The sequence below is a fragment of the Rhinolophus sinicus genome, chromosome 3 (genome assembly GCF_057876585.1).
Source record: "Rhinolophus sinicus isolate RSI-liver-muscle chromosome 3, RSI-T2T, whole genome shotgun sequence".
NCBI classification, from domain to species: Eukaryota; Metazoa; Chordata; class Mammalia; order Chiroptera; family Rhinolophidae; genus Rhinolophus; species Rhinolophus sinicus.
Window position 1 is genome coordinate 132309241 of NC_142503.1, and position 23736 is coordinate 132332976.

General features: G+C 40.6%; 1 protein-coding gene across 4 annotated transcripts in view; it reads left to right on the forward strand.

Moving 5' to 3' along the window:
* The window catches only part of FMN1 (formin 1), a 380104-nt gene that overhangs the window by 231200 nt on the left and 125168 nt on the right, over positions 1–23736 (forward strand). For all 4 annotated transcript variants that reach the window (XM_074327933.2, XM_074327935.2, XM_074327934.2 and 1 more), the window contains 5 exons: positions 11451–11512; positions 13399–13487; positions 19857–19986; positions 21451–21597; positions 22751–22810. In XM_074327933.2, the coding sequence (XP_074184034.2) occupies positions 11451–11512; positions 13399–13487; positions 19857–19986; positions 21451–21597; positions 22751–22810 (488 nt within the window). The remainder of the gene's footprint in view (positions 1–11450; positions 11513–13398; positions 13488–19856; positions 19987–21450; positions 21598–22750; positions 22811–23736) is intronic.

Sequence of the window (23736 nt, forward strand, 5' to 3'; positions counted from 1 at the left end):
TAATGTGTCATATAAAAGTAATTCAATAATTTTTTTAGCATTTAATTTAATTAAAAAATAGACTAGATGGAATTTGAATGTCATGTATTCCATTCCAATGCATTTGGACAAAACCAACTTCCTTCTTTCCCTCCTTCCCTTTTTCCCTCCCTCCCTGTTTCCCTCTCTTCCCTGCCTTTCTCCCTCCCTTCTTTCCTCTCTCAATAAACGTTTTGAAAGCCAGCTCTGTATAAGGCCGCATGATAACCACAGCACGTAGGACGCAACATATTCTCAAGAGTTCACAGGATGGTCGGAGAGACGTAAAAAGCAGCCCAAAATTACAGTATACTTGCCTATGAAATAACAAAGCAGTATCTTAAGTCCTGTAAAACTTAAGATGAGTCTTAGAAGATGAAATGGTGGTCAACACACAGAGAAGAAACTTTTCCAATTGAAAGAAGGTATGTGAAAAGACGAGGAGCTCAAGTGTGCAGATTACATGTACACGTGTTGTTTCAGGGCACAGGGCTAAAGAAAGGAAGCAGCATCCAGCCCAGGAAGGGCCCTGAATATCATCACATGAAATTCAGACATTATCCCATGATGCTCAGGGAGACACCATTTAAGAGGGGCAGCACTGTGATTGGATTTTCAGTGCAGAAATATATCGGGCTGTGGGAGACTGGCCTTCAAGGCGTCCCATGCTCTGGCTACACCCCACATCTCCTACTTCCCTTGGCTGTGCTTGTGTCCCTCTCACTGCACTCCACCCTCACTGGTCCTCTTCCATTCCTTACAAAGGCCATGTTCATTTCTTCTTCTGAGTCTTTGAAGACACAGCACGTCATCAGTGAACAGCACTGCACATTCCCTCTGTGCCAAATGATTTTCCACCTCACTCTTTATAGCTAGCTCCTTTCCTTTGCTAGGTTTCAGCTTAAATGTCACCTCAAAGAGGCCTTCCCAGATTTCCCTTCCCTAATGTAAATCACCCTAACTCTCTTATATTCTACACAGCACTTACTATTTTGTTTGTTCGCCTACTGTTTTCATTTGTGTTAATCTCCAGAATAGCACCTGAGTGATGACTATCAAGTGTCTGTTGAATGAATAATAAAAAAAAGGTACTGAAGGTGGATATATCTGTTAGAAAGGGATTGTGATTGTTGAGATAAATGACGAAAGCCAGAAGTAAGGCTGTATCTGTAAAAATGTAGAGGAGGAGACCATATACAAGGGATATTTGGAAATAGAATTGCTCCAGTTAGCCACATCAGATGCAAATGATGTTGGAGAAGAAGTCTTGTATGTACCTTGGGTTTCTGGCTTCACGAGAATGTGTGTCATGGTGCCAGAAACATAAACTGGAAATAGAGAAGGAAAAGCATGGGTAGAAGCCGAAAGATCAGTTCTGCTTGGGGTGATTTGAGTCAGAGATGATTGGACACATTTTAGCTCAAGTGTTCAGTGTGTTCAATGAGCATCTGAAAAGTCTGGCCTGATGCTAAATAGATAGGGCTAGGTTAGAGACATAACATCTCCCAAAAGGTAGCCATCCTCATGTGTTTCCCTCTACCTAAGATGGTCTTGGACATCGTGTAGGAGAAAGACAAATCCCTATACTGACTGAAGTTTAAAGCACCGCATGACTAAGGAGAGGACCTTGGTCATGGGGGAAGAATGGTTTCCGGAGACTGACTCTAATACCCTCACCACATGGATTTGGTCCAAGGGAGACTCTGAAGAAGTGACTTACTTCTTGCTGGTTTTCCATCTGCTAAACTGGATGACTTGTATTTAAAAGCATTTTGGCTTCCTTGGACCCAGTTTCTGCCTACAGGACTGCAAATTAGTGTTTTCATTCCATGCTAGTGATTTCCTCTTATTCTTTTCCCAGAGGAGATGGAAAATTGCTGTTGACTATTTTTGACATAAACCTCTGTATGCATTGCAATAGACGAGGTGCCAGAAACCTCCTGGCATTCATTTGGAATTTCCCGTACATGCAGAATTCATATTTATAATATTTAATCTAACATCAAAATAAAACACTTTAGTTTAGTTCCTACTAGTCCAGAATCTCAGTTTGAGAGTTCATCAGCATCAAAATTATCTTTCTGTTTACGAATCTCATACCAAAATGTGAGAGGATGCCGGAGAGTTATATGCCCAGTCTGAAACCCAGATCTGAGAATGGACTTTGCTCACTTTTGCCTAATAATTTCTAAAAATATTTGTCAAGGTTTCTGCTAGTTGTCTAAAACATAATAAATTTGACCAGGCATCTAAAGTTCACTACTAATTGTCTAGGACTTTCCTGAGGAACATTCTAATTCTAAACTAGAAGACCCTATACTCAAAGGCACTTGGTCTCCAAATTTTTTATTGTGTGCCTTTATCAGTAAAAAGTTTTGAGCCTGCTTCTCAAGGAGTTTTCTAAAACATGTACTTCATGTAAATGTGTGACAGAACTAACATTCACATTATAAAACATAGAAAAATTAAAGTGAGATTAATAATAATTTTTAATGGTTTCTTTGATGGCTTTGGGTTCTCATTAGCTAATCTCTCAAGGCTCAATTTATAAATAGGTGAGGCTCATTACAACAATAGTGGATTTAAACCCACATTTGAAACAGTCCCTTGATGAGTTCTATTATAATTTATGGAAGTCAACATCTTGGCAAATCTGATGTGACTGTCCTTGCTTTTAACTCATTCCATGACTGATGAAGAACTTGTCTAGCAATCAAAGTGTCTGCTCCATCATTTTCTTATTGTTGACAGATTATCTTCAATCTGGGGTTTCCCTGCAGAAATCTTTTGAAGCCAACTTATTTATTTTGTCGAGTTTAGTTTAGTGAAAACAGATTTTAGAATCAGAAAACTTCATTTAATTCCCCCTTGCCCCCCGAATCATAATATGTTGAAAGTAAAAGAACAAGTAAGGATGCCATGCGTGGAGGAGTTTACCCACCAAAGCTGAGAGGTGATCATGACCTGCTCATGTACGTACTGAAGGTATCAGGGTCAATCAACTTATTAAATATTGGCAGATCTTGTTTTTTAAAAAATATCTTTAGATGAATATAAACAGTCGTTCTAATACTGCCCTTTCCTTTCCCACCTGTCTCGTCTTCCCACTGAATCTAAAACACCTGAGCAGGAGGGCTCCCACCCACCTCTTTCTAGACCACTGTACATTCCTTCCCTCAGAGCTGAGTCCAAAAAGCAGAGGGTAGCCTTTCTTTGTACTTTCCCTTCAGGCACTGGCTGAGACCATCCAATCTGCCTGGAATGTAATTTTGGCTTAAAAGAACCAGAACTAATGAAAGAACAGAAGCAGCTTAATCCAAACTCTTTCTCATTCCACTGCCCTACGGAGCATAGAGGGATGAAGGAGGGGAAGTTGTGTGAATTCTATGCTGTAGCCCTTCTTTGAGGTTTGAACCATGGACAATTTTAATTGCACCTATAAAATGGCACCTTGGGCACCTCCAGGCATGTAGCACATGCCTGGACTTAGGTGGGAATTAGGATTTTTAGTTTATAAGATTGAGTGATTTTGAGCTTTTGGAATCGATTAGATAAGTGTCCCTTTTGGGGTTTTCATTTTTCGTCCACGTCCCAGCCGGCTCCTGTTCACAGGTCCTTATGCTTGCCTCCTATCCTCATCAAAGTACGAATTAAGGACTGCATTAACTAACATGGCACGCTAGCAGGCATTCGGCAATGTGAATGAGATTGTAAAATATATTCCCTTGATAGTGCTTGTTCTTTATGTGTCCGGGGGCACCTTTTGCTTGTGTTTCTTCATTCTTTGTGCTTTTGCTTCCCTTCTTCGTTCTGCCATGCAGTGTCAAATCGCAATTATTCATATCTTTTCAAGAAACTTAGACTTTATATACTTGTCGATTTTCTTTTCTTTTAATATTGGTATTTTTCTTTTCAGATAATTATTTTTCAAGCTCCTGATTTCTTTCTTTTAGAAATTATTTTGCTGCGATTTCAACTACAATACTGACTATTTTGAATAACTGCAAATAATTAACAAAGATTGAAATTTGAGCATTTCATTCCACAGACTAAGACAGCATATTAGAATTTAATTATTAGTGATTACTATTTAAATGGTGAAATTCTTGTTGTGTATACTACAAAACAACTTTCTTTTTTAGCAGGAGCTGTATATGGTGCCCACTGGGAGACTATAGATTTATGTAAAAAGCCTGTGATGCCATTGAGAGACCAAGGCTTCTGTATAGACTGTTGTGGTATCTGGTTAACTGATTTGTTTGGGTGTATTTTTTGAAGTGGTGAGGATTGTAGGTAAAGTGATTATTTATAGTCTAATACTTTTAAAGGGATCAAAGAAAAACAATCATAAATTTGATTATGGAACTGAGCTTTAGACATGAAGCTGTGTGACTTTCTGCCCTCGTTTTGTCCTCTGTAAAGCTAGGGACAGCAGTCACACCCTCCTCATATGATTAAATGTAAAACACTTAGGGCGATGCCTGAAACACCGGAAGCTCCCAATAAATGTTGGCTATTAATTTATTAAGTATGAATCCCTAGCAAGGTCTGCCTACTGTCCCTCTGGTGTAGTGGACAGAGATTCCTTTCAATTGATTCACGTCCTCAGCATTTCATCTGGATACTCGCATAGAGCAAGGCTTTGCGCGTTCCTGTGTCCCCACGTCACAGGCAAGCCCAGTGCCGACTGGAGGTGGAACATCGTAATCGGTGAGGCATCTTAGAAGAGAGCCATGGCCGCTGTGAACAGACGTGGTTCCAGAGCTCTCAGTGCGGCGGGTTCTGTGCAGCTCCTGCTCTGTCTCACCCTCCCCGTTCCTCCCTTCTTTGCAACTCTTGCCCAGTTTTAACATGGTCTTCCCTCTCAGTGATGGCCTTGTTGTTGGGAAGTGAAACTTCACAGAGTTCTTCTGGCCTTGCTCTCAGATTCTACCACTGCCTCCTTCCATGACCCTACATCCTTGCCTTTTCCTTGGTACAGGTTAAGGGTTTGTGGAAGTTTTGGGGGGTAGGTTACCTGAAAGTTTTAAAAACCCAGGGCCTCCTATGCTACTTTCCCATTCTGTTCTCTTTTCCTTACAAATTGAGTATCAAGCCCTAAAAATATCAGTAATTGGGGCAAAACTGCTAAGTCATCACATTGCTACTTGAAAGTTAACATTGTTAACAAAGTAATTTCCATTAATAGCGTCAAGTAATTTTAATAATCTTTGCTTTCTTGGGCTGAGAATAGATCTAGTCCATTTGCAAGTGATTATTAAAATCCCAGTTTGTATAAGATATCGTGTCAACTACTTAAGGAAATACCAAGAAGCATAAAGTAGGCTACAAAGAGGGTATTTTTAAAACCAACATTAGCCAAAGCTGGTAAACTAACCCAGCCTTATCTGTCTGTGACGTCTTCCACACTTTGGATGACAAGATTTTCTTTGGCTAATCTAACAGACTAAGGAGTGTGCCTTCCTACCTCAGTCTCCCACGTGTTTCTTGCCCAAGGGTGCTTCTTTAGTCAAAAAGAACAGCTCCCCTAAATAACTGCTTGTTTTTTACTAATTAGAAGCCTTTCAAACAGCAAACACTGTCATTCTTTGTTTATTTGGATACGGCACACTTGGGGGGAAAGTGTTCAGGGTTAAAAATGGCCGCAAGGCTGAGAGAATTCCTCCATGTTCTTTCTCCTTACCCTGGTCTTGTGCAAAGCTGTCTCCAAACCGGAGAGGGAATTTGCCTATTGTGTGAGACCCTGACTCTGGGCATGTGCCTGAAGCAGGCACATACTTTTTATGTGCGCCTGTTAGTTTGAATTTGTGATGCTGATCTGCTTTTTGTCCCTGCTGACGGTTATTATATCTTAATGGGCGAAACACTACTCTAATGATCCTTGTGTATATAATTCTTGGAGTACAGAGCAGGCACCAGAGGACCACATAAAAATGTTTGCCTCAATTTCCCTGCAAAAAAGGAGCCCAGAAACCAGACTTGACCAAGTAACAGATTTTTAAAGGTAAAGGAACCCAATAAAATTACCAGCTTTTCACAGCGTGTGTCTACTTCCTTTCGGCATATTGTGAGGTGTAGGTGAAATATTCTAACTGAATTGACAGTGTGAGTGGGGATAACTAAGGAGAGAGGGAGATAAAAGTAAAAACCACCAGCAATGATTGATATTGCAGTAGCAATGAGTTGTTGGGGTCTCAACTTTGTGGATTTGACACTTCACCTTTCTGACACCATCTGCAGGAGTGTTGGTATAATGAGCCCTCTACAGATGGGAACAAAAGCTAGAATTACTTGGAATTACTGTATCAGGACTTTGAGGCAAGCTATAGAATTGTGTAGGCTGGTATTTGCTTATTCAACTTATAAGATAAAAGGTGTGAGCATGTGAGAGAGAGGCAGACAGAGCAACGGGGACAGAGTGTGTTTTTTAAAGTATAAAATGGAGGGTGCTACCTGATCCTAGATAACTCCAAAATTATTTTAATCAGTGCTTGATTTCTTCCTACATTGTAATCATCGCTTAACTAATTAAATGGGCTCGTGATGACAGTTTGATTGTAAATGCCTTCAAGAGTCAATTCTCTAATACACTGTCCCAGCATTTGGGAAACAGAATGATCAGGTATTGATTCTGGCCCTATGTAGGAACTTAACTGTTTTTGTTGATTAGGAGGCAGAATTATGTCCTTGCAAGATAGCTTTTTTAGGAGTTCTAGGGGTTAAGATTTTTTTTTTTTTTTTTTTTTTTTTTTTTGCCTTTTAGACCTTTGGCCAATAACATAACCTCCTTTGGCCACTCCGGAGGATAGAAATAACAGAAATAATTTAATTTCCTTGAGTTCCTGGGATCAACCAGATGATCTCTTCATAGTGCTTCTTCCACCTCTGTATTTTATCTTACTTTTATTTTTAAGATCCGTACATGGAAGAGGAGAAGCTTCAGTGGAATGCATGGCGCTGGCCCTAAATTAACCCATCAGCTTCCTCCTTCGCCAGTCATTTGCTCTGTCCCATTCCTTCCCAGGTCCTGGGGGGAAGATCAGATGGCATGTCCAGCTCTTAAACACCTCTGCCTAGTTCTGTGGTGGGTCCACAGCTCTTCCCCCAAAACTAGGCATAAAGTCTCTGAGTGGTTGACACTGCAGTTTCCTCAATCCCAGAGCTCTGTATGTGCTCTAGTGTCTTTCTCCTCTGTCCTGTTCTTTCTGTCCACAGTACGCAGGTCTTTGCTGCCTCTTGCCCACTGGCATAGGTCCGAAACCAGTCGTTCCAGATTTTGACGTGTCGTGTATAATCTAGCTATCCAATTTACTCCCCACTCATAACTGCTCAATGCCCCCCACCACGGTGTCTCAGGGGCATGGCAGGCTCTTCATCATGGCATTCAGAATCCCACGAGATCTTGCTCCAAACTATGTTTGCAGCCTTCTCTCCTTAGTTCCCTTCATTTACACTCTTTTCAACCCAAATTTGAACTACCTGCTATTGCCTGCACCTGGCATCAGCTTGTCTGCATCTGCCTCTTCCACTTGGAACGCCTCACATCCTTCCAGTTGATGCTCACTGGCAGTAGTTGTAAATTTACAGAGTGTGTTTGCTGGGAATGAATTTGGCTTACTTCATGGTGATTAATAAATGGGGGTTTCAGGTGTCTGCTGGAGCAGGGTAACAGTTGAATTGTTACTGGTAACCTTTTTGCCTAAGGCAATACTGCTATTTAAAAAAGGTTTGGAAGGTTAAGAATGAGGGGAAAGATACTTTCCTTAAAAATGAGAAATTCACTTGTTACACTTAATTATTTTTTGGTAAGGACTATTAGGCAAGCCGTGCATCTTATAGGGTAGGGGCATTATTATGCAACTCTACTGACTAAGCTTTGATTTTTCAATAGGGACAAACGGGGATGGGCAAAGCTTAATTCAGCTGTACACCCATACTATCTCATCTGTCAAAAATTCTGTCCCTTTTAACATCCCTATGTTTTGTTTTGGTTTGTTTTTAAGACTCCATGCTTTCTTAATCAAGAAACTTTGCCTGATACCGAGCAGAAGGACTCACTCTGGGATTCCTGTAGCATCTATTCCATCCACAAATGATTTTTTTTTTTAAATTCCTATTACACCCCAGATGCTATGCTGAGAGCTGGGGATATCAAGGTGTATAGAACGATCCCTGACTACAGGTCCTACACAGTCCAGTGGGAGAGGGAAACTGTTAGGCAACAGACCTTAATACAAGATCTTAAAGTAGACTCTTCTTACCGTATGTAAAATATGAGTACAGTGCCATGGAAAAGGAAAAGAGTGAGGACTTAATGATTCCAAGGTCAAGGTGCTCCTTGCAGGGCAGGAAACCTTTCACCTGAGCCTTGGAGGATGAGGTGTGGAAGGGAAGAAGCCGTAGCTTGTTCAGGAATGGGGAGCTGCCCAATCTGGCGGGAGCGCAGGGTGCATGGGAGGAATGGACCTGATAGGATGTGAGGAAGTGTAGCTCAGGGCCAGGAAGGGAATGGACTTACAAATCAGGCCAAGGGGGTTTGGGCTTTATCCACATTTGAAGGAAAGATGTCAGAGGTGTTTTAAACATCAGAGTAAAATTTTGAGACCCAGCTTTTACAAATATAACCGATGGTATGATGAAGTGTCGATTGGTGGGAAAGATGGAAATTAGAGATAAAAATTCGTTAACTTTCTGAATGGACACATAGGTATCTTGTATTTCCCTTAAGACATTTGGTACTTTTTTTTTTTTTTTTGTAATTAGAGTTATTTGTGCATATATCTTTCCTATTGATAATGCTTCCTAAAGTTGGGCCTGAAGTGGGGTTTTGAAGGACTGAAAGGGTTTAATAGCAACTATTCCTATCTGAAACTTTCAAGAATTCTGTAAAGTTTCATTTATAGCATAAAATGCTCAGTAGTTTAAGTCTTTTTTAATTATTTCCAGATGTCAGAGGAGATAGGCATTAACGAGCTTTAAAACACATTAGCAAACTGTATATTTAAAATCATAATAGCCATAGTTCATAGGTACCATTTTGCGTTTATGCCATGCTCTGTGCACTCTTCCAAGCATACACGTTATCCCCCTTACTATTTTCAGTAAATGGTATTAAACCCTTTTTATGGATATGCTGAGGCTCAGACCATTTAACTCTCCAGGGTCACATAGTGAGTATGTTTGGATGCCTCCATGATCGTCATCTTGGTCTTTTCCTGTACCTTGAGCTTGTTCCTTCATTAGAAAAAGAAACTTCCTTTTGCAGTTACCACTCCTTGGAATGCTCTTCCCCCAGAGATTCCCGGAACTGACCTCTTTCGCTCTTCACTTAACAGTCACCTCCTCAAAGAAGTCTTCATCAATCATTCTATCTCATGTTGCTCATTTCTCTACTTTCGTCATAGGATATCATTATCTGAAAACTATTTACTAGTCTTTTTGTCTGTCCCATAAGCTAGAGTATAAATTCATGAGATCAAATGCTTTGAATATCCTATACACTTTTGATTTGTATAAGCACAGCATTTTAGAACAGTTTCTAGAACTTAATACACATTCAATAAATATTTATCCAAGGGATGGTTGAATGAATGAACCAAGCATGGGTCTCCAGGCGTGTGCTTGTTCTTCTGTCCCATCCTCCTTAGATGTTTTCTTTCTGCTACCTAGTACCTGGAGGGGCATTGGCTGACCATATAACCCTTCAAACTGTGGGTCTGGGACCCAGACTGGTTAATGTTTAAAAACTAATTATTTACTCACTAGGAAAAGAAGCCCACAGATCGTTCTCTTTCTCATTAGTTAAGATTACTTGATTATATCTAAACTTATAGTCCATGCATAGTACCTAGGATGTATGATTAGAAGTGAACATTTCTGATAAATTATTTAGGATTTCACTTTTTCTTACTGCATTCTCGTTGGCTGATTTTTTTGTAAGAGAATATAGGAATTTACATAAAATAGACATTGCTCTGGGCTAGTTTCTGTTTTTTTTAAAGCAACAGCCATGTTAAAATGCGCAGTCTATCTAATAAATTAGTGAATTCTTATTATCTTCATGTACAAAATAACAGTCCTGGAAGGGCAAATTCTTTCATTCTTTCCTCAAACTACATTTTTCTTTTGTGGTTTCGTATTGGCTTTTCCAGTAGTGTAATTTTTCTTTGTCTTGGTGGAATCTGAGGTGACTAACTTTGCCAGTAGAATATTAACCTCTTCTTTTCTCACTGCCCCACCTATCTAGGAATAGCTTGCTGATTAACTCCTAAGTTAGAGAAGGTGGCCTGTGAAGGAATTTTAAGTACATTTCTCGGTGTTCTGTGAAGTTACATGATCATAGCTGAGTTAATTAACTTTATTAAAGTTGTATAAAGGCATTCATATGATTCTAAACTACAGAAGAAGCAAAACAATTTGAAAGCAACCTTCCCTTTACCTTGATCCCTACTTTCTCTGAAAACCATGGTGTAATGCCAATGAACAGAATAATGGTTGACGAGCAAAATTTTAAGGCATTCTAAATATCACTGGTTGGTTTAATAAAATTAATTAGCCTGCCACAGAGAAAATTTACTAGCGTGCTGGTTAATTTCACAATGTAAAGTCAGAGAAGGGAGGTGGGGTTGAGGGAACAAACTTTATTAGTTTTGAATAATTATTTAAAGATGTGGAGCTGCCTATTTCAAACACTTTGATTGTCAAATCCATTAAGGCTTTAAAAACTCCACGTTTATATCCTGGTATATATGGGAAGGAATCTCTCTAGATGAAATTATAAGCATATTAGTTAACAGCTAAGTGACTTATTAAAGATACAGAACAACAAGTAGAATCCTAATAAAACCATGGGAATGAGAATTTGCCTTAAGACTGACTCATGGGAGGTTTCCATAATCTTAATTTGCCATTGATGCAATGATTGCTTTTTCTTGTCTTTTTAATCCAAACAAGATGTTTGCAGTGGCCATGGAAAGGTGCCTGAAATCACATGCCTGAATTCATTTAATTTGCCAACATTGTCTTTTTTTTCTCTTTCTTCTTGGTAATGGGCAAGAGTCAGTTCTGGTGCATTAGGTACTAAATCTCTTCAATTACCAGCCGGGAAGAAAGATTTAAAATTGGGCTTCAAATCCACAAACTGATTTAGTTTTAAAGCACGTACACTTCTCCTGTGGAGCCTAAATTAAACTGCAGAAAGGACTAGAGCCTGAGGAATTAAACCAGGCAGGGCCAAGGTTCAGGCCAGCAATAGCAACCATTTTGGTTTCTTTCACTGGGCACCCCCTAGTGCAAAAGCAAAGGGAGCAGCAACGAGCTGAAAGACGCAACTTGTGTAAGAAAGTGCAATATTATATTGCTTGGAATCTAGTATGGGGGAGTCTAACCAAGCCCTGTATTTTTTCTTCTCTTTCTTTCTGGGTGCTCGGCAGCCATTTTCAATGTGGATGACTCTGTAGTGGACCTGGAGACTCTGGCAGCCTTATATGAAAACGTGAGTACCGAAAAGACACAGCGCCACTTTCCAGATTTCCATATCGTTCCTAACCAAAACAATTTCAAGGTCTAAAACATAGTTACCTGTGACTCCTTCCACCTAAAGAATCACTGAGCTATTCCTGTTCTCTGGCAGTAAGGAGTTTGACATAGCATGAAAGAGATTAGGACTCAGAAACGCAAGCCCAAATATGAGCGGACATGAGACAAGCACTAGGTTCCGGAACCCTCTGGTGGTATCGGGGTTAGTAGATCTCTTTGCACACCTGCCAGGGAGGGTAGTTCAAGGTGGAGGCCACTTCTACGTGAAGGAACCCAGCCCTGTGGCTTGCTGTCAGTTAATGAGGTAAGCTACTGGTTCAGGTTGCTGTACACCAATGTCTTCCTCTGAGGGATGGGAATGCTGGTACCAGCTTGGATGCTTGCTTTTAGTCCAAATGAGCTGATGGTATGAATGCGGAAAGTAACATAGCATGGTAGGTGTGTGTTTTGGATTTAGAGTCAGACAGTCTTAGGTTTACCACTTTCTGCTGAGTGATGTGGGGCCTGTTAAACTCTTGATGCCTGTCTGGTCATCAGTACAATGGGAACTATAATGGGCTGTACCTGATTTTTTATGAGTATTAAGAGATAAGATGTGTAGCAGTAGCAATGTCTTTTGAAAATAAACCACACTGTACACATAGATGGTCTTTAAATTTGGGTTATATGAGGAAATAACCCACACAATTGACAGGCTCTCTTGAGAAGATGACACAGGGGAGTCAAGAATTTCTATAATTTTTGACTGTTCTGGTTCACTGACTCGGTGAGGATTTGAAAATACATTGAACCAGATTCTCTTTACTGAAGAAATGGTATTTCCCAGGAAGCTGCCTGGAGCTCTGGAGGTCAGCGAGCTCAAAAATGATTCATTTCAATACTAAGTATCTTATAGACTATTTGCATAGTGTGATAAGCCAGCCTACTGGGATTGCCAGTTCCCTCCACAATTTTATATCCTTTATGTACATCAGGAGCTGTTGAGCATGCGTGGGTGAGAACTTCTCGCATTTCTATCAGTAAGGCTTTCATTAATAGACAAGAAGGCATACAGATACCAGGTTATCAGGAGCTGGCACTGCATTTCTTACGTTCCTGGAGGGCAGTGTGATATCATGGAAGAGAGATTCCGAGTCAGTCCCTTTTAGCAGGTACTTAGTGTAAGCCTCAGTGGAATCATCTATAAAATGAGTATACACTAATTGATGTTGAAGACCTTTGTAAAAGGCAAAGTGCCTTCTAGAAGTTTTTTGTTGTTACTATGGACCCAGGACTGTGCACATACTTGGTACTTGTCAACTTACAGTAGAGATAAGCTGCATACAACTCAAATAGTTGAATAAATTGAGAAAGTATGGGACCAAATGCCAACATAAGCACTACAGGCAAAATTAATTACAAAACTTAGAAAAAGAGAAGGTGGTGACTGACTAGAAATAAAAAGTCAGGGGCCTGCATAAGTGAGGAGGGCTGTTGAGGGTCAGAAGGCAAGTGCTAAGGACAACTTGAGCTACATCTGCTTACAGGCAAAGAGAGAGGACTCGAAGTTAGCAATCCAGTGTCCCGGCTTCTACCATCGATCCAGCTAATGTCACTCGTTAGGACCATTCGTATTAGCCAGTGGTTCTCAAACATTAGTGTGCATCGGAATCGCTCGCAGGGCTTGCTGGGCCTCACCTAAAGTTTCCTAAAGCTGGGGTAGGGCCAGTAGTTGGCATGTCTAGCTAGTGACAGGTGGTACTGAAGCTCCCGGTCCAGAGGCCACACTTTAAGACACGTTGCTTTAGACAGATTCTCCTTGTTCATTTTTTTGTGTTTTGTTTTGTTTCCTTTTGAACACAGAGAGCCCAAGAGGATGAATTGGTTAAAATAAGAAAGTATTATGAGACATCCAAAGAAGAAGAGTTGAAGCTGCTGGATAAACCTGAGCAGTAAGGACGCTAAAACACGTTTTTTGGGGGCCAAAAGGAGAAGGGCGATCTCTATCATCCAGCCTCCCAGCTCTGAATAATCACCTCTAAGTTGTGCAATGAGCCTAAGTCTCAGCTCCATCATTCCCGTGACCTATTGCATGCAGCAGGATGACCTAACTGCCCGGAAAAGCAGCCACGAGATTTGTGCTGCTGGATAGAATATGTCTCAACCCCTTTCCCCACCCCTCGTGATTCCCCTTTCTTGTTCTAGCAAGTTGTTAATGCCTCCTAGACTAAACATTCTGGCCAAAAGGGTAACTGAAGAAGGAAGAGGTCATTACTCTGTTTAAGATTCTGCTGATCAGTTAAAAAAATGATGTCAGAGTCACACCACTGCATTGATGTTCCTAAATGTCGTATCCAGTAAACGTAGGCTGAATGTGCCAGGCTTTCCCAAATTTCCCCACCTGCTCTGCCTGGTTTGGACATGACTTTTTCATCCTCTCTTGGCGTGCGTTGTTCTCTCCATGCACTATCTAGAGTTGTTCGCTCTGTGGTTTGGGGTGTTGTTCCACACCCTTTGAAAACCCAGAACTCTAACGTGCAACTAAGTGACTCATCCTCGGCTGGGCTCCTGGGGTCTGCAAACCATGGATAAGCTTCTGGGGCTCTGCAGACCCTCAGCCCCCTCCAGCTTCACATGGCCCAAGACTCTTGTGAGAGTGTGAAATGGGTCCAGAGGGGACAGAGGACTCCTTTGCCTGTTGCTATCTTGGATGTTTCATGTCCAATGTAGGCCGCCCGTCTCAGCCTGGAGATGAGGCAAGAGGAGGAAACAAAAAGAAAATTGAGTGATAAAGCATCAGGTAATAAGTCAGCCCTAGACTTATGCAGGGGCTGTAGCTTGTGCTGAAAGCTACCTGCCTTGCCTTTGGGTATTGTAGAATGCCCCACTCCCCTTGGATGCCTGGGCATTCAGGCCCAGAAAAACATTCCCAAATGGCTGGGCAAGGGATTTCTAGGTTTACTCAGTTATTGACAAACCTTCATGATAATTCTGGGAAACTTAGGTCCTTAGGTGAATTGTTCTCACACAGAGCATAGGTCAGGATTCCCCACCCCCACCCCAAAGTTATTTCGTGACGCCTAGGAACATTGTGAATCAATGCAAATGGGGTTCCATTGCCCCTTTGTTGCATCAGCCTGAGCTATCCTTAGCAACTCTCGGCCCTACGTCAGATTTTTCTAACTTAATAAATGAATCCCCATTAATGTGCTAATCACTGAAAATTAAGTGACTAATGATGGAATAGTTAGATACTGACAAGGCCATGGGGAATATTTGAAGACTGTCTTAGCTTGGGCTGCTATAACAAAGTACCCTAAACTGAGTGACTTATAAACAACAGGAATTTGTTTCGCACAGTCCTGGAGGCTGGAAGTCTGAGACCAGGGTGCCAGGATGGGCAAATGCTGGTGACAGCTTTCCAGGTTCCAGGCTGCCCACTTCTCTTTGTATTCTCACATGGCAGAAAGCAAAGCGAGGAAGCAAGCTTTGTCTCTTCTGAGAGCACAAATCCCACTCATGATGGCTCTACCCTCGTGACCTAATTACCTCTCAAAGACCCTACCTCCTAATACCATCACACTGGGGATTAGGATTTCAATTTAAGGATTTCAGGGGGACACAAACATTTAGTCCTTAACAGGGACAAGAGGGCATATCAAGCTTTGGGTAATGCCACCTGTGCCTCATTGAGAAATGATACTCTAAGCCTAGAGTTGGCAAACTTTTCCTGTAGAGGACCAGATAGTAAGTATTTTAGGCTTTGTGGGCCATACAATCTGTTGGAACTATTCAAGCCTGATGCTGTTTTGCAAAAGCAACTATATACAATACGTAAGCAAATGGGCGTGACTGCGCCAATAAAATTTTATTTATGGATACCGAAATTTGAATTTTATATCATTTTTACATGCCATGAAATGTTATCCTTCTATTGATTCTTTTTTCAAGCTTTTAAAAATGTAAAAAACATTATTAGTTGATGGGCCATACAAAAACAGGCGGTGGGGCGAATTTGGCCTGTGGGCTATAATTTGCAGCCTGTGCTCTAAGCTATGGGAGTGGCCAACCCAGTGAAAGGAAGTCCTGCTACCGAAGTGTTCCCCTTTTCCTTTTGTGTTAATGCCTTTCTAGCATTATTTTTCAAGATTAATGACCAGGACACAGAATAATGGTGGCAGGTAATTGACATATAACTTACTATTCCTATTTTCTCTATGGATGATCTGGATGGAAGAGCATTTTTAAAGTTTGTTAATAGTTATTGTGATGACCTCCTGAGCATGCTAAGTTACCTACTGACAGCAAAGAGGCCTGTGGTGTTGTCCTGGTGAGGTGACGTTCCTTGGGCTCTGTTGCTGGAGGGTGAGGAGCAAAGAGGTGGGGACTTCAGGCCTAAGTGAGTTTCACCTTTGCTTTTGACCTCCTGCACAGTGCCGCGTTTGTTTGATTTACACCAGAGCCTGATTTTCTGGCAACTTATTTGCCATTAGCTCCAAGTTAGTTGACTATAAGCATGTTTTACGTACTGGAAAATACGCATCATTTATAGTTTCGGCATTACAATTTCCTAAGAACCCCATGGCGCCCAGCCCTATAAATCATAGCATGGAGAGGCCGGCCTCATCACTCACCTCATCAGCTTTCTTACACCCCGGTGCCAGGTTTAGAAAGCCATTTCCTATAAAGGTGTCATCTGCCTGGAACCAGGCTGTCTGAGAGCCACTCCCTTCCGAGATGGCAGTCCACTCTTTACACTGTGCCTTGGGATGGCAGTGATGTGAGGTGAGGCTCTATTGGGCTTGATTAGGCCTGATGCAAGCTTTTTGTGGTCTAGAGTGAGGACACCATACACAGCCTATTGTGGGATGCTCCACTAGGGTCCCCACTGCCTTGGGACTCCCACAAAGAAGACACACTGATTTCTGAAATAAGGCTCTGTGAGTGAACTCCTCTGTGGAAGAACACAGATTAAACAGGAAATGATGCTGTGTACACAGCCTCTGTGTGCACACATACCTGACATAATACCATGTGGGGGCTTAGGGGTTGATACACCAAATGTTAGTCCCTTAAAAGCAGTGGACCACATTACATCATTCCACCTGTCAGCTCAGTTGCTACCATAGATGAGTAACCTACACAATGTGAGATACAAAACTTCTCTCCCATATACAGGCTGAAGTTGCAACCCTTCCTGGGAAAATAAGCCTGCATTGGGGAAAGGTCCCTAGCACGTGGCTTCTTTAGTGGGCCTTTAGTCCTCGCTAATACTAGCCCTAGGGTATAAAATTAGACTAATTCAAAGGAAATCAGTCTATAAATATTCGTTAAGTACCAAGGCCCAATGTCCAAGACCAAGAGTTCATCCCTCTGCCCTTATGGGCAGCGAATAAAACACAGTTGGGAGATAAGATATTTATCAGACACTGTCCTACAACCTTTGAGGTTACTTATACTTCTGATACTTTCCCAGATAGATGGGAAAGGAGCCATGGTGCTCTTCCTGAAAGCTTTGCTTGGCTATTTTTGGGTAGAAAGTGACATAAAATCGTATTTTTTCCCCACAAATTTGCTTCTTCATTATATCGTATCTTCACGTTTCATCTGGTGTCCAAGCCCAAAACCTGTATGTCATCCCGGATGCTATTTAAAATCCTTTGGGATTGGTCAGTTATTCTGGCTCTTGCTACCTTAGTTTTCTCATCCATTTGCCCTCTGCATTCACACTGCAGGCCCTCTTACCTTCCCTCTGAGAATCATGCAGCTTCCGTCTTATCAGTCTCTAAGGCTCAAATCTGCTCTCACCCCCAATCCGTCGGCCAAGCCACGGCCATGGCGATTTTCTAAAACAAAAAGCTGAAAGGATCACTTCTCTGTTTAAAATCCTTCATTCATTCATTTAGAAGTTTAAACTATGTTGGAGCATCTGACTCCTACTCACTTCCCCTACAAGTATCATTCAGCCTGTCTAGGCTCTGCCGGGCAGTTTCTCACATGTGCCCTGTAAGACACCAGAGAGCTCCAGGAAACTTCGGCTGACATGTCCCTCCAGGGCTCTGGCTTTGATGCCCTGTGTGTGGCTTCCATAGCTCCTATTACAGCCTCCGTCACTGATAGCACACATCACGCTCCACGGTAATGGTTGATTTATTTCTCAGGTTATCAAGTAGGAACTGTATATAGTTTAAATGCTGTGCTCAGGTCTTAGCATGGTGTCTGACACTGTAAATGCTTCATGCATGTGTATAGGACTGCCTAAACTCAGTCCTAGTGAATGATGCTCTGATATTAACTTTCCGTGACACATTTCCCCCAGTTTTATCCAAAGTAGTATAAAATTCCTGAACTTCCTGTCCTGTCCCCCAACTCCCTCCCCCTGCCCCACCCAACTCTGGATATGTGTATCAGGCCCCTCTCCATGCACAGGACACTGGATCTTTAAGATTCTCTGTCAGCCTTCTCACTGCAAACCCTGATCCCAGACAGGCTTCAATCCCAGAGAGCCTTGCAGTTATAGTTTACTGTCTCCAGGGTAACATAAGCTGGTGAGCCTATGGACTGGTCTCCTCATATTGGTCTTAAACCTCCTGTTCTGAGACTAGTTGCAACTAGTAATTGTTCACCTAGCATTTCCTGCTTTTCATCGATGTCCTTGTTGGTGAGTTGAGGTGTTGATCTGTATGTTCTCTCACACCGTCTTCATGAATATGCTTCACTCACTGTGTTCATTGAAACTTGGAAGCATGCAGTGCTCTATGGATCTGGGTCCTACCTATAGAATAGGGTCTCGTGGTCACTTTTGGAAGGGGAGAAATGCACGGCGCTCCCCCCGCGGTATCTCTCAGCAGCATCTGAATAAATAAAACTCCCCAAGGACCAAATGCCCACAGTCCCACAAGCGTTTTACTGATCATGTTTGTAAAAGCTGGTGATACTCTTGATTCCAGTTGTAAATGAATCTATGGTTTAATAATAATTTTATGAAGAAACAATTTACATAAAAGTATATTTTTTTTCATCTTGTCCTAATTCAGAATTCCTATGTTTCCACTTTTATATCCATGGTTTTCGTTATAACCATGCTCAAAATGAAGTTCATTGTTTTTGAACTTTAAAACACAGGTGTGTTTTCCTTATGGGCATTCTTTGCTTCATCTCAGTGTCATTTAAAAAAGAAAAAGGGTATGACCTGGTTGTAGGATAACTAAGAAAAACAGCTGACAATTAGAATCTTATTGAAACCCAAATCTCCCTAAAATAAAGTCACAGAGGCACAGAATATAGGCTAAGGAAATTTCTTTGGGTATGGAAAGAGGAGGCTTCAGCTTTGCTCCTCTGTGAAAAAGCATTCTTGGGGACAGATTGCAATATGTCAAAGTAATGATGTTATGAGTTAACCAAGACTTTCAGAAATATCAGGTAATAATCATTTCAACCCCAAAATAAATTTAATAGCTGTTAGTGGATTCTCTCCTTTTCTGAATTCACGTCCAACTCTTTCCACCCGTTTTAGTTTAAACCCCTTCCTCTGGTGATTGGCCTGGAGACTACGTAGCTCTTCCAACTTAATTTTGCAAAGGGCACCGGTGCCCAACTGCTCAGACAGTAAGCTTCTGTGTGTAGGTTAGTACTCTCCCTTAGCTTTTAAGATCTGTCTTGCCATAGTTTTTAAGAAGCTTTAGACTTGCCACTTAATGAGTACTGCTTTGTTCCAAGCATTGAGCTATGAACTCTGTCTTTATAGGTAAGTTGATGTGGAAAAGTAAACACATATCTGTAGAATAGGGGCATTATCGACTATAACCTAATTCACTGAGCAAAAAATAAAAGTAATGTCATTTCAGTAAGAGATGTTTTATCACTTGTCTACAGACATTTGCCTCAAGTCTTCCCTTTACTCAGCCTGTGTAAATACATCAGTAGAGAATGCTGAATTATGAAGGGAGTTGATTGTGCATTTGTTCTCGTACACTAAAGGTTAACACTTTTCATTTGGGTTTAGTCTCCTATTTGGGTAGCAGGAGATAGATAGCTTGTTGTGGTTCTATATAATTGCATTGACTTTCTGTTCCTAAAGTAATTTATAAACCGTGCATGTATTTACCATCATAGAAACCATCTTAAAACGTAGCTTTGTTGTCAATGGTAGAATATATTCCCTTGGAGTTGCCTAAGTCAGCTTATCTCATACCTTTTATTAATTCTTAAATTGACATTGTCACATAAGGAATGCTCTCAGGTGGATCTTTTTCAGCTTTTTTATTTTCCTTGTGATTGATTGTATGAGAAGCTAGATGAGTCCTTTTTAATTTTTACAGATTTTTACACGAGTTAGCCCAGATCCCTAATTTTGCTGAGCGTGCCCAGTGCATCATCTTCAGATCTGTCTTTTCCGAGGGTATCACCTCCTTGCATCGAAAGGTAGAGATCATCACACGAGCTTCGAAGGTATGTTGCTGACTAATTTAAAAAGATAACTTTCTCCTTATACAGAAATCAACCACAGTTCCTTTGTGAAAACCTTTGGACTTAAGGGTGTAAGTTTTTCTAAGTATAGCTGTGACGATTAGCCTGCCTAAGTGTGAGTATGTGTGTGCTAGCAGGTGAGGTGGGGGTGGGGGAGGGAGAGAGAAAAGAAGAGAAGGAAGGAGAAAGCGACATTTTTACAGATTTCTTCTCAAATGTTCCAAATACCTTCCAACGTACTTACGGGCCACTTAAAACCAACCTAAATAGTATAGTTTGTTTTCCACTTCACTGTCTGGAGTGCAAAAGAGATTTTTGCCTTAGACCCATGAATTTGATCATCTGGAATGTGCCTACGTAGTGAAATAAAAAAATTCTAGAGATTTGATAAAGGCAATAAATGATTGTGATAATGAGTGATGGGCAAATAAATTTTTTGTTGGCTTTACCACGCTGGTATCCATTATAAAATTAAATTCTAGCCCTTGGGCTTTTTCTCACAAAGACCATGTCCTGAAGAATGTGATAATCCTCTCCACGAATATTGTAGTGTTTAGTTGCTTATCTTAAGGCATGATTTTTTTTTTCTTTCTAAAATATAAAAGATTTCAACAAATTTTACCAAAGTATACTATAGACCCTGTAGTAGCACCCTAAAAGTCAGGAGCAGAAGTTGGCCTCGAGCTGCATTTGGCTTTCTTTTCCTTATAATAAAGGAAGGTAAAGTCAACTAAGACTACAGAGAAAGAAAAAAGAATCAATTTGAAAATGTGTACTTGGAGCAAAAAATAAAAAGAGACAGAGGAAAAACAAATGAGTTAGAGAGCTGAAGAAAGCCCTAAACAGCTTGAAATTATAAAAATTAATAGATATATCCACAAACACTTAATAAACATAGTCTCTGGCCTTGGAATGCATCATTGTAGTTCACCTCTGAGGATTATACCAAGGAATAAGGAAGAATAGACTATATTATATCTGCCCTACACTTAACTGTACTGTTTACATCAATGCATTGTCCATAAATAGATCCTCAAATAATATTAAACCCCTTTCTCCTTAGAAGTCATCAAATGTGAAGCCTAACTATGACAACTCTCTTTTTTCAATTTATAAATACATTAGAATAAGTATTTAAAAAAATTAAAACTGGCTCAACTGGAAATATAAATACCAATATTTAATCCTTAAATATTAAAACAGGCACAGTTTCTAAGTCACTGAAAGGATAGAAAATGATGGCTTTTTATATATATATATATATATATATATTTTTTTTTTTTTTTTAGGACACTCATGACTTATAAAGTGTACTTCCCATTTCACCAACTGTTAACCGAATTAGTAAAAGAACAGCCTGTTGGGTACTCAATAAATATCTGTTGTTAGATAAACATAGATACATGTGGAATTCCACTCCCTAATAATTGATGTTTACCATCACAGGGCTTGCTGCACATGAAGAGTGTGAAGGATATTTTAGCTCTCATTCTGGCTTTTGGAAATTATATGAATGGAGGAAATAGGACTCGGGGACAAGCAGATGGATACAGCTTAGAAATTCTGCCCAAACTCAAGGACGTCAAAAGTCGGGTACTACGTATTTTTCATAATGAATGCCTATGATCTGCCATTATTTTCCTCCTATACCTTTAATTAATAAAAAAAGAAATATATATATATATATATATATATATATATATATATATATATATATTTATTTATTTCTGATTGTTCCATTCATCTCTAGCCTCCCTCCAACAAGATATTTTTTCTTTGCTCTCTTTTGACTTTTGATGAAGATAGATACTATTTTTTTATGTTTGATCTTATGTTGATGACAAAACTCCCAATATTGGTTCACTCTAAAATACACAGTTAGGTGTTGCACGGCACTGAGGGAATAAAACAGTATACAATATTAGCCGTAGCACAAGAGTGTGTTTGACTTCAGTGTTGGCTGTTTGTAATGTACTCTTTCCTGAGCAGGGAGCAATGCTGAATCACCAACTGATCTGAGCATTGGAATTATTCTTTCGCCCACAACAATTGGGCCGGGCAGCAACTGTCACACTCTCCTGAGCCTGATTGTCATCTGGCTCCACACCCCTGCAGAGCTACCTCTTTAGAAACAACCAGCCCATACCTAGGCGTCCCATGGGGGGCAGGGGGAGTAGAGAGAGGGGAAACACACAGGCAAATTAGAATTAGACCCATGTGAACAAGACTCAAAGGCTTCCTTGTGCGAGGACCTGCTTGCTCCTGGCCTCCCAGGGTCGTAAAGTGGCGTGGCATTCCTTTTAAGCTGTCCTGATTGTTTTTCATGCCCTTAAGAACACACATCTTTTGAAAGGTGGAAAGGGAGGGACGGTTTTCTGTTCTAGTCCCTGGTTCCTTTTAGCACTCTCCAGCCCCCTCCTGTCTTGGCTTTATGCCAGAAAATGTTGAGACAGTATTTTGTTTGTTTGTTTGTTTGAGCTCAGAGGTTTTATGGATTATCTGTTTGGGTTTTTTTTTCCCTCCCTAAAAAAGAATCGCGTAGTGTCATTTCTTTGTATTGATGCCATTAAAAATGGGTGGGACAAAGAAGAGAGAGGAAAAGTCTTGCCAGTCTCAAACAGTACTAGGACCAGGTATCACAAATTAAAAATATTAGGGTCACAAGCTGAGATTTCAATTCTCATCTGTATAATACAGCAGAGTCTCATGTGAATGATTTTCATTTAAGCTTCTCTTTTAAACCTAGGATAATGGAATTAATCTGGTGGACTATGTCGTGAAATACTACCTGCGTTACTATGATCAGGTAAGAAATGGCATCATGTAGAAAACTACCCTAAAGGGGTTTCAACTCTTACACATTGTTGGCATTCAGAAATTGGATGATGGATGGATGGATGGTTTTCAAGTTCAACATAGAACTTGAGAGCTATTCAAGCCTCCTTGGTTTATAGATGGGAACACTGAAGCCAAGACAGTTGAGTTGACTCTTGTAAAGAGAAGCATTATTCAGTGGCACAAATCTACTAACTTTCAATCTGCTATATAACACAGCTTCAGAGAGATCCGCAGTTATCTCAGTGCCTTCTGACCAGGTTGTGAGGGGCTCTGTGAACTCTATATCACTCAGTAATTGGTTGTATTTGAAACTAGATTCTGGGATGCAGACCAAAATTTAGGAAATTAATATTCAGTAATACCCCCAGACTTCATCAGTAGTGTTCATCTGTAAACAAGTTGAAGATGTAGAATTTGAAATCCCTCCTCTCTTCTTAAATGACATTTGCAATGAGAAATAATTTCTGTGAGAAGCTACCTGAGCACAAGTCTCTGTGTTTTATTCCTTCTTCTTCAATTGAGAACAAGGAGTCCTAACTTTGAGAAGAAAGAGGTACTGTTGTAAGTTGTTGAGAAATCTAGCAATCAATATGAATGGAAAAAGTCTCAGGAAAATGTCAGGGCTCCTGTTTAACTATCCATGGAAGCAGAGTTTTTCCTAGTTTTCCTAGGTACCCAGGGAAGCAAAGTAATGACTCCAAGACCTTATTTTCAAAAGGTCTTACAATTTTATCCAGAAGAGAAGCTAAACACTGATGACGTCTATGGTCATTCTTCCTGCCCTTTTGGTGGGTTTACCTAATTGTTCTCACTATGTCTATAACCAGGCTTCTCATCCCATCCACCCCCCACACACACATACACACACACAAACTTCTTCCCTCCTTCTATTAA